Source organism: Dryobates pubescens, chromosome 9 (genome assembly GCF_014839835.1).
Source record: "Dryobates pubescens isolate bDryPub1 chromosome 9, bDryPub1.pri, whole genome shotgun sequence".
NCBI classification, from domain to species: domain Eukaryota; kingdom Metazoa; phylum Chordata; class Aves; order Piciformes; family Picidae; genus Dryobates; species Dryobates pubescens.
The window spans coordinates 1,849,941-1,868,206 of NC_071620.1; the positions used below are offsets into that span (position 1 = coordinate 1,849,941).

Sequence of the window (18,266 nt, forward strand, 5' to 3'; positions counted from 1 at the left end):
CGTTATCACCGGTTATGTCTGTGATGTTAAAACCCAATGACCTAAAAGCACCCTTTACAGGATTCTTCCTAACTGTCTTTTGTAACAGTATTTTAGCATAGCTATGTGATTTACTGTGCCATATTAAGGCACAGACCCCCACAGAGTTTACAAATAACCTCCCCACAATTTACTAAAACCCTGTGTCTCAGCTTTGACTTTTAAAATGCGATTTGAGGAAATTACCACTTGATTTTGAAACTTCAGGCAGTCACTGGGACCCTTTGGAGACTGGAGGACATTAGTAACAATGGTACAGTATTTGCTTTGGAATTTGCACATTACAGAGATTCCTTTCTTCCCCCTGCACTACAGAGTGTCTGCATGAATGTGGTTTATTTAAAACAAGACAATAAAAACTCCAATCTCATTTGCTGAGTTGCAAAGCCAAACAATTTAACCTAAATCAAAAGGATGTCTGGAAGAAAAAAAATAATAGAATCATAGAATTGTTAGGGTAGGAAGGGACCTCAAGGCTCAGCCAGTTCCAACACCCCTGCCATGGGCTGGGACACCTCACACTACAGCAGGCTGCTCACAGCCACCTCCAGCCTGGCTGCAAAAACCTCCAGGCATGAGGCTTCCACCACCTCCCTGGGCAACCTGTGCCAGGCTCTCACCACCCTCATGGGGAGGAACTTGTTCCTAACATCCAATCTGAATCTACCCATTTCTAGTTTTGTCCCATTCCCCACAGTCCTATCACTCCCTGACACCCTCAAAAGTCCCTCCCCACCTTTCTTGTAGCCCCCTTCAGATACTGGAAGGCCACAATAAGGTCTCCTCGGAGCCTCCTCTTCTCCAGACTAAACAGCCCCAACTCCTTCAGTCTGTCCTCATAGGAGAGGAGCTCCAGCCCTCTGATCATCCTCGTGGCCCTTCATTCTTCCAATTTATTAGGCTAAAGCTGACAGATGTCAAAGCCATATATGCCTCAGAAATAAGCAGATAATTTCACATGAGACTACTGTTTTGATAGGTCATCTGTTTATACCCATGTACACACAGATGGGCACATATGATCAGACAGTTCTTAGTGCACTGAGCCTATAGAATTAGATATATTCCTATTAACATGCACACAGCAACAAAGCTTTTAAATGCAAAAATATTTCCTTGGTGAGTGGCTTTAAAAGGTGAGCTGAGAATGTCAGCAAAAAGATAGATGCTGCTGCACACTGTGCTGGTAAGTTCATGCCAGAGCCTGAGGAAAAGGTGGAGAGATGGTGCTGAATCCTGGTACCTGGCTTTGACCTGCCTACTGGCCTCTTCCTCTCCCTCATCCTCAGTATTGGGCTCTGTGACTGGCTGCTCTTCTTCCTCCTCTTCACATTCTTCCTCTTCTCTGAGGTCAGACCAAGGACAGAGGCATGCAGTTGGGTGGAAAGAAAGAAGGCGGAAGAGAAAATGTTACAAACCCCCAGAAACAAAACCAAACCCCCAACCAATCAACCAACCAAAAGCAATGAAGTTAGAAATGGATGGGAAACAGCAGTGCAAAGAGAGTTATGGCCCCCGTGTTAGACAAAAGTATCCTCAGAGCTTTCTATTAACTCTTGGTGCAAGGATAGCTGCTACCAATGCTACTACATTTGTTACTATTCATTTTCAAGACTCTAAAGTTGTTTTTCCTCAAGCTTGGATTTCCATCTGCTGATGCCCTACCTGCAGAGCCACTAATGCAAAACACTCATGACCATAACAACATTCACCTTGTTGGGATTGCCCCGACCCAGCTGCAGGACCCTGCCCTTGGTCTTGTTGAACCCCATGAAGCTGTCATGCACCCAGCTCTGCAGCCTGTCCAGGTCCCTCTGGATGGATCCCTTCCCTCCAGCGTGCCTGCTGCACCACACAGCTTGGTGTCATCAGCAAACCTGCTGAGGGTGCACTCAATGCCACTGTCCATGGCACCAACAAAGATGTTAAACAGAACTGGTCCCAGGACTGATCCCTGAGGGACTCCGCTTGTCACTGGCCTCCACTTGGACATGGACCATTGACAGCCACCCTCTGAAATGCAGTCTTCTGGGTTTCTTACTGCTGTGCAAAGTATTCCTATTGTGTATTAAAAAACAATTCCCATACAACTAGCTTGATAATAAATATTAGAATACATCAAATTGAGCCTTTGTAAAATTAGGATGCATTACCAGTCACTCACAAAAACATTTCTGCACCTTACCCTGAAGAGACCAGCTCAATTTCCAGAGCCATCAATGACACTTTCCATAAGAATAGAATAGAATAGAATAGAATAGAATAGAATAGAATAGAATAGAATAGAATAAACCAGGTTGAAAGAGACCCTCATGATCATCGTGTCCAACCTATCATCCAACACCACCTAATCAACTAAACCATGCAACCAAGCACCCTATCAAGTCTCTTTCTGAACACCTCCAGTGATGGTGACTCCACCACCTCCTCGGGCAGCCCATTCCAATGGGCAATCATTCTCTCTGTGTAGAACTTTCTCCTAACCTCCAGCCTAAACCTCCCCTGGCTGAAGGCTCTTATAAAACAGGAAATTGTTTTAATCTTTAAGACAGTTATTGGACTGAAAATCATTATCACACAAAGGCCAGTTCTAAGGGTTTGGGTTCAGTCTGTAGGTAGAGACACACTCCTGCCTATGACATGACATAGAACTTACACCAGGAGGTGATATGACCTACATGAAGCTGAGGAGAATGTTTAGCCCTTTTCCTCCATTGTGATGGGTCAAGAATCATTAATAATGGCACCTGAAGGAAACACTTTGGTCTGCTCTGATATTCATCTGCAATTCTGTTTCAGAAAGCAAAAGGAGCCTGCTTCTCAGATGTTAGGACCTGCTGTCCTCCTTTACAGTAGCAAATCACGAGTAACAGCCCCTTAATGTGTATATTATTTGATAATACCATGTTTCAAAAGTACTATGCCTGTACATCAATCCTATGTGGCACACTTGCTGTTACAGTTTATAGAATATTATAGAATAAACCAGGTTGGAAGAGACCTTCAGGATCATCGTGTCCAATCTAGCATCCAACACCACCTAATCAACTAAACCATGCAGCCAAGCACCCCATCAAGTCTCCTCTTGCACACCTCCAGTGATGGTGACACCACCAACTCCTCAGGCAGCCCATTCCAATGGGCAATCACTCTGTCTGTGCAGAACTTCCTCCTAACCTCCAGCCTAAACCTCACCTGCTGCAGCCTGAGACTGTGTCCTCTTGTTCTGGTGCTGGCTGCCTGGGAGAAGAGACCAACCTCTGCCTGTCTACAACCTCCCTTCAGGTAGCTGTAGAGAGCAATAAGGTCACCCCTGATTCTCCTCTTCTCCAGGCTAATCAACCCCAGCTCCCTCAGTCTCTCCTCATAGGGCTTGTGTTCCAAACCCCTCACCAACTGTTGTAGTTTGAGCTGGGTGCCCCCCTGGTGCATTCACTTCCTGTGTCCAGAAGTCCAGCCCAGAGGGATGGACACAGGAAATTGTGTATTTCCTACCATAATTCTTTGCACCACTATAAGATCCAGTGCGGGGTCTGGCCCTTCCTCTTTCCTTCCCTCTCCGAGACTTGGTAACTGGGGGAGAGGTCTCCCAGCCATGGGCCTGATTGGGCCCAAGGCCACAGGGGGATGGGCAGTCTCAGGCCTGGCCAGCTGAGACTAGCCCAGCAGAGGGAGGGGGAAGAAGGAGCCCTGGGGGTTTTGGATGCACCCTCAGGTGGGGATGGGATCTTTCTTTGTCACTGCGCTTTGGGTTTTCTGTAACATTCACTGCTTTCTATTTAAACTTTCATCACTTTTGCAATCCGTTTGCCTGAGTCGTTATTTCTGCCTGTGCTGGGGAGGGGATCTGCCCCAACCCATTACATTTTGGCACCAACGTGGGGCCAACTGCAGCTCGGATTGCAAAAGATGGAGAGTTTAAATTTAGTTCTCGGTGTCGGTTTGGGTTTGGGAAGTTGGGGCTCAGGTTTTGTGTTACCGGGGCGACTGTGTGAACTCCTGTGGACTGCAGAAGGATAGCTGGTGCGTGGCTAATGGCATGGAAGTCCCTACTGTTGCTTGGGAACAGCGAGGGGTGGTTCTTTCTGTGACTTTCTGCCCAGGGTAGCTTAAGAATGCTCGAGTAGCCTAAGAAGGCGAGACCTGCCTTCTCCTCGTTCTCTGCGGAGCGGCAGGGAGCGGAGGAGGGGCAGCGGCAAGCAGAGCGTGGTCGGCCCGCGGCCGCTGCGGGGAGCGGACACCCGCGGCGAGCGGGCAAGCGACTGCTGGAGGTGACTCGGACTCTGCATCGCGGCGACAGAGACGGCGGGGGCCGGGCCGGGCCGCGTTCAGGCGGCGGCGGCGGCACCGCCCGAGCCGGGCCGCGTTCAGGCGGCGGCGGCAGCTGTAAATCTTTCCCTGGTGTTTTCGGACGTGTTCTGAAAATGGCGCCGAGCACCTGGCTCCGCCTCCCTGCTTCTTCAGCGGGCTGTGGCGCAGCTCCTCCCTCTTCCGGGGGTGGAGGTTGTGCAGCCGGATGCTGTCCTGCCTCGGTACGCGAGCGCCCAGCCGGGGGGTGCGGAGTGCCTCTGGCATGCATCCGTGTAGCTTTGGTCCGCGTGAAAGCGGTTGGCTGCGGCACCCTGGATGGATTGAAAAAGGCAGTCGTGGAGCCGGATTGTTCCGACTGGCCTGCCCCAGGGGTGGAGAATTTGCCGCTGAATAGGAGAGTAAAGGCTTGGCTGAGAAGTTGTGAGGTATTTCCAGGTGACCAGGATGTCCCAAGGAGTCCACAAGGAATTCACACTGCAGGAGAAGGACTGCGTCGCTGGGAGGTTCCATCACATGAGGAAGAACAACTGGAATGGACTGATGCTTGAGCCTGAATGAGAGACTGTTTGAGTGGACGCCCAGATGAAGATATGGACTCCGCCGGACATGTCATCAGAAGTTTTCTGATCTGATGATGTGTTTGGGTGCAAAGGTTATGGTATGAAATACAGGGGTGGCATGTTGTAGTTTGAGCTGGGTGCCCCCCTGGTGCATTCACTTCCTGTGTCCAGAAGTCCAGCCCAGAGGGATGGACACAGGAAATTGTGTATTTCCTACCATAATTCTTTGCACCACTATAAGATCCAGTGCGGAGTCTGGCACTTCCTCTTTCCTTCCCTCTCCGAGACTTGGTAACTGGGGGAGAGATCTCCCGGCCATGGGCCTGATTGGGCCCAAGGCCACAGGGGGATGGGCAGTCTCAGGCCTGGCCAGCTGAGACTAGCCCAGCAGAGGGAGGGGGAAGAAGGAGCCCTGGGGGTTTTGCATGCACCCTCAGGTGGGGATGGGATCTTTCTTTGTCACTGCGCTTTGGGTTCTCTGTAACATTCACTGCTTTCTATTTAAACTTTCATCACTTTTGCAATCCGTTTGCCTGAGTCGTTATTTCTGCCTGTGGTGGGGAGGGGATCTGCCCCAACCCATTACACCAACTTTGTTGCCCTTCTCTGGACATGCTAGAGAGTCTTTCCAAGCTGAGTATTTTGTGTGAAGTTAATCTCTTTCTGATTATTTTGTATATGTATCCCAACTGTAGATAATGCCAACGAAAACAAAATGAACTGGGTGGGCTCTATGAAGTGAGCATGTGCAAATCAAACACACTCACAATCTGCTCAGAGCTCATGGAGTACACCAAGCATGTGCTACACACCTGCTAGAGAATAGAATAGAATAGAATAGAATAGAATAGAATAGAATAGAATAGACCAGGTTGGAAGAGACCTTCAAGATTATCACGTCCAACCCACTATCCAACACCACCTAATCAACTAAACCATGCAACCAAGCACCCTATCAAGTCTCCTGCTGAACACCTCCAGTGATGGCGACTCCACCACCTCCCCGGTGCCTTGGCAGACTGGCACTTGTAAGGCTGCTGACAGCCTGCTCAGCCTGCTGAGTTTCGAAACAGACAAAATGATGAAAAATTATTTATTCATTCCTGACCCATAAAAGAGGACCTCTATAATCTCCTGGCTCATTTTTTCCTGTGATGGAGGCTGGAAGGGGACTGGTATCTTCGCTTTCCTCCAGCTGTCTAGGAATAATGAAGTAGCTCTGTATGCCAACTGTCATACCTTAACATGTGGATTAATTTTAGAGATTCCAGCAAGATCATTCTCCTGCCAGGTCAAGGACTCCTTGACTTCCAGATCAAAACCCTGAAAGGAGCTTTGATAGGAAAGCTCTCTCTGTTAATATTAACTCTAGGAGGACAGCACGTGCCAGTGGCAAGTGGCTGGAAAAGTGCTGATTGACAGCCACCTAAACATGAGCCAGCAGTGTGCCCAGGTGGCCAAGAAGGCCAGTGGCATCCTGGCCTCTATCAGGAATATTCTGGCCAGCAGGAGCAGGGAGGTCATTGTGCCCCTGTACTCTGCATTGGTTAGACCACACTTTGAGTCCTGTGTCCAGTTCTGGGCCCCTCAGTTTAAGAAGGACATTGAGACACTTGAATGTGTCCAGAGAAGGGCAACAAGGCTGGGGAGAGGCCTTGAACACAGCCCTGTGAGGAGAGGCTGAGGGAGCTGGGGTTGCTTAGCCTGGGGAAGAGGAGGCTCTGGGGAGACCTTCTTGCTGTCTACAACTCCCTGAAGGGAGGTTGTAGCCAGGTGGGGGTTGGTCTCTTCTCCCAGGCACCCAGCACCAGAACAAGAGGACACAGTCTCAAGCTGTGCCAAGGGAGGTTTAGGCTGGCAGTGAGGAGAAAGTTCTTTACAGAGAGAGGTGTTGGCCAGGGAGGTGGTAGAGTCACCATCACTGGAGGTGTTTAGGAAGAGCCTGGATGAGGCACTTGGTGCCATGGTTTAGTTGATTAGATGGTGTTGGGTGATAGGTTGGACTCTCTAAGGTCTCTTCCAACCTGATTAATTCTGTTCTATCCTATCCTATCCTATCCTATCCTATCCTATCCTATCCTATCCTATCCTATCCTATCCTATCCTAAAGAGAAAAGGACTGAGGAACTGCAAAGCCATTATCCCCACAGTCTGTGATAATCACTCTGTGTGCTCTTAATTTTCTCTCCTTTTATTTTTGTAATTAAGTCAGCTGCTTTTCAGATTTGCTTCCTTAAAGTATTTTCATTTAAAATTTCACTGCCTTTCAGAACAGCATCTTCTGATTAGGACTGCAGGCCACATTCAGTGAAGTAAGTCCACCACTACCCATTCCACAATATTATTCTAAATTGAAGACCAACACTGATCTCAAAATCTGCTTTCAGTGCTGTTTCCCCCTCCTCTTCTAACCTCTGATTGGTTTTACCTCTTGAACAGCACTTTGAAAGCTGCTTACCTGAACCCCTCCTCACAGGTGAACAAACAGAAAATGAACAATATTCCATCAAGGAGAGGTCTTTACAAGTCACAGTGAATATTGTTGTATTTTCTCTTGAAATAACCTGCCATTGCCCTCACTGTGAGTGAAATTCCAGTTTCACAGGTTAGACAGCAATTCATAATCAAATTCCCAACTACTTGTAAAACAAACAGATGCTTTGCTACACTTCTGCTATTCCTTCCTCTCTTCTACCCCAGCTACCAAGCCAGATTAATTTTGTCTTTTATGAGAAAGGTGAAAGTGCTATAATTTAAATTCATAATTTATTACTCTGCATAAATACATGGAAGTGTTCTTCCCTCCTCCATTGAAAACAAAATAAGTTCCCTATTAACCCTCCTGCCCATTTCCATTCCACTGCTGTGTGTGACACACCACTGCAGCCGGTGCAGTTACATGGAGATGAAAATACAGACAACAACTTACTTGTAAAGCCTCAAAATTTGGCCTTCTGCACAGAAGGGAAACTAAGATGCAAAACTGCAAAGGTGAAAAGAAAAACTTATCCTGGAACTTCTGCCCTACATAAATACAAAAAAAAAAGCTCAGAAAATAAGTAGAAGATACATCAAATAATGTGATGGCCAAGGGCTCGGGTCCAGCCAACATGGATTCAGGAAGGGCAGGTCCTGCCTCTCCAACCTGATCTCCTTCTATGATCAGGTGACTGCCTGGTGGATGTGGGGAGGCTGTGGATGTAGTCTACCTGGACTTCAGCAAGGCCTTTGACACCGTCCCCCACAGCAAACTGCTGGCTAAGCTGTCAGCTCATGGCTTGGACAGCAACACTCTGTGCTGGGTTAGGAACTGGCTGGAGGGCTGAGCCCAGGGAGTGGTGGTGAATGGTGCCACAGCCAGCTGGGAGCCAGGCACCAGTGGCGTCCCCCAGGGACCAGTGCTGGGCCCCATCCTCTTTAACATCTTCATTGATGATCTGGATGAGGGCATTGAGTCCATCATCAGCAAATTTGCAGATGACACCAAGTTAGGAGCAAATGTTGGTCAGTTAGAGGGTAGAAAGGCTGTGCAGAGGGACCTCGACCCACTGGACAGATGGACAGAGTCCAACGGGATGGCATTCAACAAGTCCAAGTGCCAGGGGCTGCACTTTGGCCACAGCAACCCCATGCAGAGCTACAGGCTGGGGGCAGAGTGGCTGGAGAGCTGCCAAACAGAGAGGGACCTGGGGGTGCTGATTGACAGCTGCCTAAACATGAGCCAGCAGTGTGCCCAGGTGGCCAAGAAGGCCAATGGCATCCTGGCCTGCATTAGGAATAGTGTGGCCAGCAGGAGCAGGGAGGTCATTGTGCCCCTGGACTCTGCATTGGTTAGGCCACACCTTGAGTCCTGTGTCCAGTTCTGGGCCTCTCAGTTTAAGAAGGACATCGAGACACTTGAAGGTGTCCAGAGAAGGGCAACAAGGCTGGGGAGAGGCCTTGAGCACAGAGGAGAGGCTGAGGGAGCTGGGGTTGTTTAGCCTGGAGAAGAGGAGGCTCAGGGGTGGCCTCATTGCCCTCTACAACTCCCTGAAAGGTGGTTGTAGCCAGGAAGGGGTTGGTCTCTTCTCCCAGGCAACCAGCACCAGAACAAGAGGACACAGTCTCAAGCTGCACCAGGGGAGGTTTAGGCTGGCAGTGAGGAGAAAGTTCTTCACTGAGCAAGTCGTTTGTCATTGGAATGTGCTGCCCAGGGAGGTTGGTGGAGTCACCATCCCTGGAGGTGTTCAAGAGGGGATTGGATGTGGCACTTGGTGCCATGGTCTAGTCATGAGGTTTGTGGTAACAGGTTGGACTTGATGATCTTTGAGGTCTCTTCCAACCTTGGTGATACTGTGAGACTGTGAAGTATGTGAACTTGTTATGCCATCACATTCTGCTGTTCTTTCTCTTTAGATTACTCTTATTTTCTTTTATCACTAAAATATGGTCAGTAACAACCTTTCACACCTAAATAACACCTGGCTAATGATGTCACACTTCTTTCATTGCAGCAGTTGGTTTCTACATCAAAGCAGAGCCAGGCAGCAGATTATTGCTTAAGATACTGGCAAGGCTTTGCAAACACCTCAAGAATCCCAACTCTGATCACTGAACAGCATTACTGTTTTGACATCTGTATAAGAGAGGTAAGGAAACAAAGTACTGATGCAGAGACACTTTAGGAGCAATAAATACTGAAACAGAGCTTGGAACTGCATATTGGTTGACACTTGAAGGTCACTGTAATTGCCCCTTACTTCAAAGAGAGGGATCTTGAAATGGCTTCCTGCCAAACCACTGTCTGTATTTCTCCCCTCCCCCCCCCCCCCATTGCTTTGCATGCATAAAAGAAACCTTCCTGGCCTCAGAGCATCATATGGACAAATACAGGAACACACTGTGGAGGTGACTCTCTCCACAGCACATACATTTGAGCACATAAGACACTACCATGGGCCTCCAGAGAAAAGTATGCACATTCTGGTTTGGCTTTACATTGTCTAAGGTAGTTCACCAAAGCTCCACCATACAGAGTGGAAATGAAGCACTCCTCCTCATGCTTCAGTGGGTCAATCCCTAGCTACACATCAGTGGATACCATTCATGGTATGGCTTTAAAAGACTTTTTTTCTTAATCTATCTCATGTCTCTTTCACTACTGCATTCCAAAAAGCAAACTCCAAGATACTCTCACAATGACTGAGATCACAATTTCCACATGTTAATTGTCTCTCCTTTCCAATCTGCTTGACTTCATGCTTTAAATAACCCTACCTGAACAAGAGAAATAAATGTGTACTTGCTGCCCCAAACCTAAAATATCAGAGCAGATTTTGTAGGTTAATGTTATCATAAACTAATAAAGGCCTGATGCTATGAACAGATGCTGCCTTACCAAACCTTTAAATGGCCTGAATGTACTCTCTTACTTTCCCAAACCATTGCTATTACAGCCCATTTCCATTTCCATTCACACAGATGAAATTGTGGAAGAAAATTTAATACCTCATCTCTATCTGGTGACATGCCATTCTGTTTAGTAGCCCTACATATGCACAGAATCATAGAATCAGTAAGGTTGGAAAGGACCTCAAAGATCATCAAGTCCAACCTGTCACCCAACATCTCATGACTACTAAACCATGGCACCAAGTGCCACATCCAATCCCCTCTTGAACACCTCCAGGGACAGTGACTCCACTACCTCCCTGGGCAGCACATTCCAATAGAATAGAATAGAATAGAATAGAATAGAATAGAATAGAACAGAACAAAGCAGGTTGGAAGAGACCTTTGAGATCAACAAGTCCAACCTATCAGCCAACTAAACCATGGCACCAAGCACCCCATCCAGTCTCTTCCTAAACACCTCCAGTGATGGTGACTCCACCACCTCCTCTGTGAAGAACTTTCTCCTCACCTCCAGCTTAAACTTCCCCTGGCACAGCTTGAGACTTTGTCTTCTTGTTCTGGTGCTGGTTGCCTGGGAGAAGAGACCAACCCCCACCTGGCTACAACCTCCCTTCAGCCTCCTCTTCTCCAGGCTAAGCAACCCCAGCTCCCTCAGCCTCTCCTCACAGGGCTGTGCTCCAGACCCCTCCCCAGCCTCGTTGCCCTTCTCTGGACATGTTCATGAGTCTCAATAGTCTCAATGTCCTTCTTAAATTGAGGGGCCCTGACGGACTGACTTTAGGGAGTAGAACCTCAAGCAATGCTCAGCTGATAGCAGGAAACGCTCTTGTGGGCCACAAACCCTGTGAACAAACTGCAGCTATGTACAGAGAAAAAAGCATTTAGCAGATTACCAACGACCATTGTGACTCAGGGAAGCCACACAACGACCTGAGAATAAGAGCTGGTAAACATTGCAAGAGAGTCTTCTGTCTTCTCTCTGAATTGAGATAAGAGATGCCTTTTGTCTAACACCTGTCTGAGCCTTGCCAAGGGGTGTGTGCTCCCTGGCATTTCCTCGGCAGCCAATCACGAGTCTGTAACTGTCACACGGACACATCTATTTACCAGTCACGAGTTGCTTTGGATTATGTTAGCCTATAGAAAGAAAAGACTTTGTACAATAAAGTAGACACTTTGCTTGCATCAAGATTTGTCTCCATCTCTCAGTCGCGGTAGGGCCCAGTTCTGGGCCCCTCAGTTTAAGAAGGACATTGAGACACTTGAAGGTGTCCAGAGAAGGGCAACAAGGCTGGGGAGAGGCCTTGAGCCCAAGCCCTATGAGGAGAGGCTGAGGGAGCTGGGGTTGTTTAGCCTGGAGAAGAGAAGGCTCAGGGGTGACCTCATTGCCCTCTACAACTGCCTCAAAGGTGGCTGTATCCAGGAAGGGGTTGGTCTCTTCGCCCAGGCAACCAGCACCAGAACAAGGGGACACCGTCTCAAGCTGTGCCAGGGGAAGTTTAGGCTGGAGGTGAGGAGAAAGTTTTTCACTGAGAGAGTAATTGGGATGTGCTGCCCAGGGTGGTGGTGGAGTTGCCGTCCCTGGAGGTGTTCAAGAGGGGATTGGACGTGGCACTTGGTGCCATGATCTAGTCATGAGGTCTGTGGTGACAGGTTGGACTCGATGATCTTTGAGGTCTCTTCCAACCTTGGTGATACTGTGACAAAAAAAGTAGAGTTTTGCCACAGTAAGAGCTGGAGAAAAATCAAAATTCAGTTATGGTTTAGGCTGCCTGAAAACACGGAAAAAATCATAATGAAAAATAAAAAAGAACTCTCAGCTGTATTCAGGACAAATACCCCTGCAGGCATAGAGCGAGATGAAGTCATTGGAATAATCAGTTAAAGAGGCATAATAACCAAACTAAGGTCTGTGCTGTTGATCAGAACTTCTACAGGAATCCAAATTTCAGCAGGAAAACAACAACAAAAGGAGGCTCAGCTGTGCTCACTGTTTCCTGGTAAAACCAAAATCATAGAAGCATAAAATCAACCAGGCTGGAAAAGACCTCACAGATCATCAAGTCCAACCTATTACCTAATACCTAACACCTCCTGACAACTCAACCATGGCACCAAGTGCCTCATCCAGGCTCTTCCTAAACACCCGCAGTGATGGCGACTCCACCACCTCCCTGGGCAGCACATCCCAATGGCCAATCTCTCTTTCTGGGAAGAACTTCTTCCTCACCTCCAGCCTAAACCTCCCCTGGCACAGCTTGAGACTGTGTCCTCTTGTTCTGGTGCTGGTTGCCTGGGAGAAGAGACCAAGCCCCTTCCTGGCTACAACCTCCCTTCAGGGAGTTCTAGAGAGCAAGGAGGTCTCCCTGAGCCTTCTCTTCTCCAGGCTAAGCAACCCCAGTGTGACAGTCTCCCCTGCATCCTGGCAATCCTCAAGCATCAGAAACTTGTATTTTCTAAGAACGAGATCTGATGACTTCTCAGCACAGCATTCCTTTAGTTAGACAATAAATTACCAGGTTTCTTTCTAGGAGTGCAAAGGGTGTGAATCCCTTGAGGCCAGTGTGCACCATGCATTGGTGTTGTGTCCAGCTAGCCCAGAATTCTGCAGAAAACTTCCCTGTAGTAATTCCCTGTGTTACTGTTTGCCCAGAGGAGTCATGATAGCCTTCCAAGAAGAACTCCTAACAAAAGCACAGCTCATGGGTATGTAATTCTCTGGTCTTCTGCTGTTTTTTCCTTATCAATGCAGGCATCCTGAAGGCCAGGTTTCTTTAGATGGAAAAATCTATAAGCCTCAGATGAATCTGAACAAATGCAGATCCTCATATCTTTTTAGCCCCAGAGTCTAAAACAATTAGTTTGTATCATAGTAGTATCATAGTATCCTAGTGGTACCATAGTATCAGTCAGGGTTGGAAGGGACCACAAGGATCTTCTAGTTCCAACACCCCTGCCATGGGCAGGGACACCCCACACTAGATCAGGCTGCCCAGAGCCTCATCCAGCCTGGCCTTAAACACCTCCAGGGACAGTGCCACAACCACCTCCCTGGACAACCCATTCCAGGGCTTCACCACTCTCATGGGAAAGAACTTCCTCCTCACCTCCAGCCTGAATCTCCCCACCTCCAGCTTCATTCCAGTCCCCCTAGTCCTATCACTACCTGAGATCCTGAGCAGTCCCTCCCCAGCCTTCTTGTAGGCCCCCTTCAGGTACTGGAAGGCCACAATGAGGTCACCTGGGAGCCTTCTCCAGACTGAACAGCTCCAATTCACCAGTCACCAATTCAGGATGCAGACTCTGCTGTGACTGGTCATTAGGATGGCAGTCAGCTCCTCTGCTTGTCAGATTTCAATCACAGGAACACTGACAAGTAAATTCCAGGCATCATTACGTCTAGATGAACATAGAATCACAGAAACATTCAGGTTGGAAAACCAATAACCCTACTCTACAAGGTTCACCCCTAAACCATATCCCCAAGCACCACATTGAAACCACCTTTACCATCCAGAGCTGGTGACTCAACCCTCTCCCTGGGCAGCACATTCCAATGCCTGACAACACTTGCTGGGAAAAACTTTTTCCTAATGTACAGTCTAAACCTCCCCAGTGGCAGCTTGAGGCTGTTCCCTCTTGTTCTATCACTAATTACCTGGGAGAAGAGTCCAGCAGCAGCCCCTCTACAGTGTCCTTTCAGGTCTGTGTAGAGAGCAATGAAGTCTCCCTCAGCCTCCTCTTTTCCAAACTAACCATCCCCAGCTCCTTCAGTTGCTCTTCATCAGATTTATTCTCCATCCCCTTCACAACTTCCTTGCCCTCCTCTGCCCTGGCTCCAGCACCTCCACATCTCTGCTGTGTTGAGGTGTCCAGAACTGGACACAGCACTCGAGGTCTGGTCTCACCAGAGCTGAGTACCAGGGGACAATCCCCTCCCTGCTCCTGCTGCACACAGCATTGCTGATACAAGCCAGGATGCCTTTGGCGTTCTTGGCCACCTGGGCACACTGCTGCCTCCTATTCAGCTGCTTGTCCATTAGCACACCCAGGTCTCTTTCTGCCTGCAGCTTTCCAGCCACACTTCCCCCAGGCCTGTAGCATTGCTTGGGGTTGTTGTGACCCAAGTGCAGGACCTGGCACTTGGCCTTGTTGAAGCTCATCCTGGTAACGTTGGCCATGGAGCCAACCTATCCAAGCCCCTCTGCAGAGCCTCTCTACCCTGGTGCAGATCAACTCTCCACCTAAGTTGGGGTCATCTGCAAATTTACTGCTGACACACTCTGTGTCTTCATCAAGGTCATCAATAAAGATGTTAAACAGAAGTGGTCCCAACACTGAGCCCTCAGGAACACCACTTGTGACCACTGCCAGCTGGATTTAACTCCATTGACCACCACTCTTTGGGCCCTTTCACCCAGCCAGTGCTTTATCCAGCAGAGCATTGCTCATCCAAGCCATGAGCTGCCACTTTGCCCATGAGAATTCTGTGGGGAACAGTGTCAAAGGCTTTGGGAAAGTCTAGGTAGGCAATATCCACAGCCTTTCCCTCATCCAGTACTCAGCCATCCTGTCCTAGAAGGAGATCAGCTTGGTCAGGCAGGACCTGCCCTTCACAACCCCATGCTGGCTGGGCCTGATCCCCTGCTTGTTCTCCAGATGTTGTGTAATGGTGCTTGAGATGCCCTGCTCCATGCCCTGCCCTGCTCCAGAGGTCACACTGACAGCTCTGTAGTTTCCCAGATCCTCCTGTCTGCCTGTCCTCTAGATGGGTGTCACATTTGCTACCCTCCAGTCCTTTGGCACCTCCCAGTCAGCCAGGACTTCAGGTAGATCATGGAAAGTGGCTTGGGGAGCACATCTGCCAGCTCCCTCAGCACCCTTGGCTGTAGCCCATCCGGCCCCACAGACTTGTGTGTGTCTAAGTGGTGCAGCAGTCGCTGACCACTGCCTCATTTATTGTGATGACCTCATTCTGATTGCCCTCCCTGACTCCTGGTTCATGAGGCTGGGTGTCCAGGGAACTGCTGGTTCCAGTGCTAAAGACTGAGGCAAAGCAGGCACTGAGCACCTCAGCCTTCTCCTCAGCCTTGGTCACTATGTTTCCCTCTGCATCCAACAAAGGATGGAGATTTTCCCTATTCCTCCTTCTGTTGTTCATGCATTTATAGAAGCATTTGTTATTATTCTCCATGGCTATAGCTAGGCTGAGCTCCAGCTGTGCTTTGGCTCTCCTAATTTTCTCCCTGCATAGCTTCACTACATCTTTATATTCCTGAGGAGAGACCTGGCCCCTCTTCCAAAGGCCACAGACTCTCCTTTTGTTCTTGAGGTCCAGCCCAAGGTCCCCACTCAGCCAGGCCGGACGCCCTCCCTGCCGAGTCCTCGTTCGGCACACAGGGACACTGCTCCTGAGCCTTCAAGACTTCCCTCCTGAAGTGTGTGCAGCCTTCCTGGGCTCCTACAGCCCAAGGGACTTTGTCAATCAGTCTCCTGGACAGGCCAAAGTTTGCCCTACAGAAGTTGAAGGTGGCAGATTTACCAACCCCTCTCCTTGTTCTCCCAAGGGTAGAGAACTCAATCACCTCATGGTGGCTGAGCCCTAGACACTCTCCAAGCTCTACTTCCCCCACAGGTTCCCTGTTCACAAGAAGCAGGTGCAGGAGGTCACCTTCCCTGGTTGGCTGCCTCACCAGTTGTGTCAGGAAGTTATCCTCCACACACTCCAGGAACCCCCAGGTCTGTTGTCTCCCTGCTGTATTGTGTTCCCAGCAGACATCTGGGAAGGTGAAGTCTCCCAGGAGAACAAGGGGCAGTGACTGTGAAACCTCTCTCAGCTGCTTCTAAAAAATGTCATCTACCTCTTCATCTTGGCTGGGTGCCCTGTAACAGCTTCCCACCATGGTATCACTCTTGTTGGCCTTACTCCTAATTCTTACCCATAAGGACTCAACCCTATCATCACCTTCATTAATTTGCATCGATTCATATGTTTCCCTAACACAGAGGCCACTCCACCACCTCTTTTTCCTTGCCTATCCCTTCTGTGAAGTTGGTACCCATCAATTGCAGCACTCCAGTTGTGAGAGTCATGCCACCAGGTTCCCATGTTGGATGCTAGGCCATAGTTTCCCTGTAGCACAATGGCCTCCAGCTCCTCCTTTTTATGGCCCATACTGTGTGCACTGGTGTATAATTGTTTCAGGGAGGGAACTGATTGCATACTTTTCAGCCTTGAGGCAGGGCAGACCTTCTGGCTATCTAAGATGTCAACACACTGCTCCAGAAGCACTGGGCTACTACACTCAGAGTTCTTGGTGGCCAGGCCAGCTACAACCCTGCCCCTTTTACAACTAGTTTAAAGCCTTGTCCATGAGCACAGCCAACTCATGTGCAAGGATTCTCATCCCCTTATGGGACAGATGAACTCCATCTGTTGCCAGTAGACCTGGTGCCAAGAAAACTTCCCCATGGTCAAAACCCCTAAAGTTCTGTTGGTGGCACCAGCCTCTAAGCCATGTGTTAATCACATGGATTTCTCTCTTTCCTTCAATATTACTTCCTGTCACTAGAGGGATTGAGGAGAGCACCACTTGTGCTTTGGTGCCCTCAAGAAATCTCTCCAAAGTCCTGAAGTCTTTTTCAATTGCTTTTGTACTCCTCTACATTGCCTCATCTCTCCCAATCTGCATAACCAGCAGTGGGTAATAGTCTGAAGGCCACACCAGATCTAGGAGTCTCTCAGGAATGTCCCTAATCTGTGCCCCAGGCAGGCAGCACACCTCCCTGTGGGATGGATCTGGCTTGCAAATTGGGCCCTTAGTTCCCCTGAGAAGGGAATCCCCTACTCCTACCACCTTTCCTCTTTTCTTGTTTGCACTAGTCCTAAGTCGTGAGACTGGCTGACAAGTCCTGGGTAGCTGCATGCATGGACAGGAGCCCTGCTCCTGTTGTGTGTGGGCAACTGGGAGGAGGGAGGGGATTGGGAGGGGACTCACCTGCCTCTCCTGCCTCAACGGAGAGGGACCTGCCTCCATTCCTCCCCATCTCTTAGGTTTCTTCCTTTTTCCAGGTGACAAAGAGAGCATGAGATCCCCTGCTGATGCTCCACCAGGGATGGCAGAGTCCCACTCCCCAAGCCTATCTTCTCTCCATATTCCCTTACAGTCCTTAGCCTCCCAACTTCTTCCTTGAGCTCAGCCACCGGGCTGAGCAGATCCTTCACCTGCTCACATCTAACACAGGTGTTGTCTCTGCCACCCTCCACTGCAAGTGCCAGGCTCTGGCACTCACCACAGCCAGGGGCCTGGACACCTACCTGTCTGCTCAGAATCTCTGGTACCCACGGTTTTACTGACAACAGCTCTCAGCCTGGTCCTAACTATGAATGGATCTCTATCTAACTGCCTTCACAGGTTGCTGGGACACACCTTACCTGGCTTGTGGAATGACCCTGCTCAGTGTACAGGAGTCACAAACCCCAACGAGCTGCAAACAGCTGCAGCACCCCCTGGGGCACTCACAATCACTGTTTGATCACCCTGTGCTTCTTAGCACCTGATCAAGGATGGGTGGTACCCGCTCTGCCCAGGCAGGTGGGTGGTGCTGGGTGGTCAGTGCTGCTCTGCAGCAGGAGGCTCTTTGCTGTGTTAATGCCTCATTTAGATTTGCTGGGAGGTGCTGGTTCCACCCACCCAAGTTCAGCTGCCTGCCTGCAAGCTGCCAGCCCCTGGCACAGGCATAGAATCATAGATTCTATCATATTCTATCATAGATTCTATCATAGAATCTATCATAGAATAAGGTTGGAAAAGACATCAAAGAGCATCAAGTCCAACCTGTCACCCAACACCTCATGACTAACTAAACCATGGCTCCAAGTGCCACATCCAATCCCCTCTTGAACACCTCCAGGCATGGTGACTCCACCACCTCCCTGGGCAGCACATTCCAGTGGCAAAT

General features: G+C 49.2%; 1 protein-coding gene across 1 annotated transcript in view; it reads right to left on the reverse strand.

The window, feature by feature from the left end:
• FHOD3 (formin homology 2 domain containing 3) overlaps positions 1-18,266 on the reverse strand; it is a 474,874-nt gene that overhangs the window by 133,814 nt on the left and 322,794 nt on the right. The window contains exon 11 of the mRNA XM_054163992.1: positions 1,283-1,384. Within this exon, the coding sequence (XP_054019967.1) occupies positions 1,283-1,384 (102 nt within the window). The remainder of the gene's footprint in view (positions 1-1,282; positions 1,385-18,266) is intronic.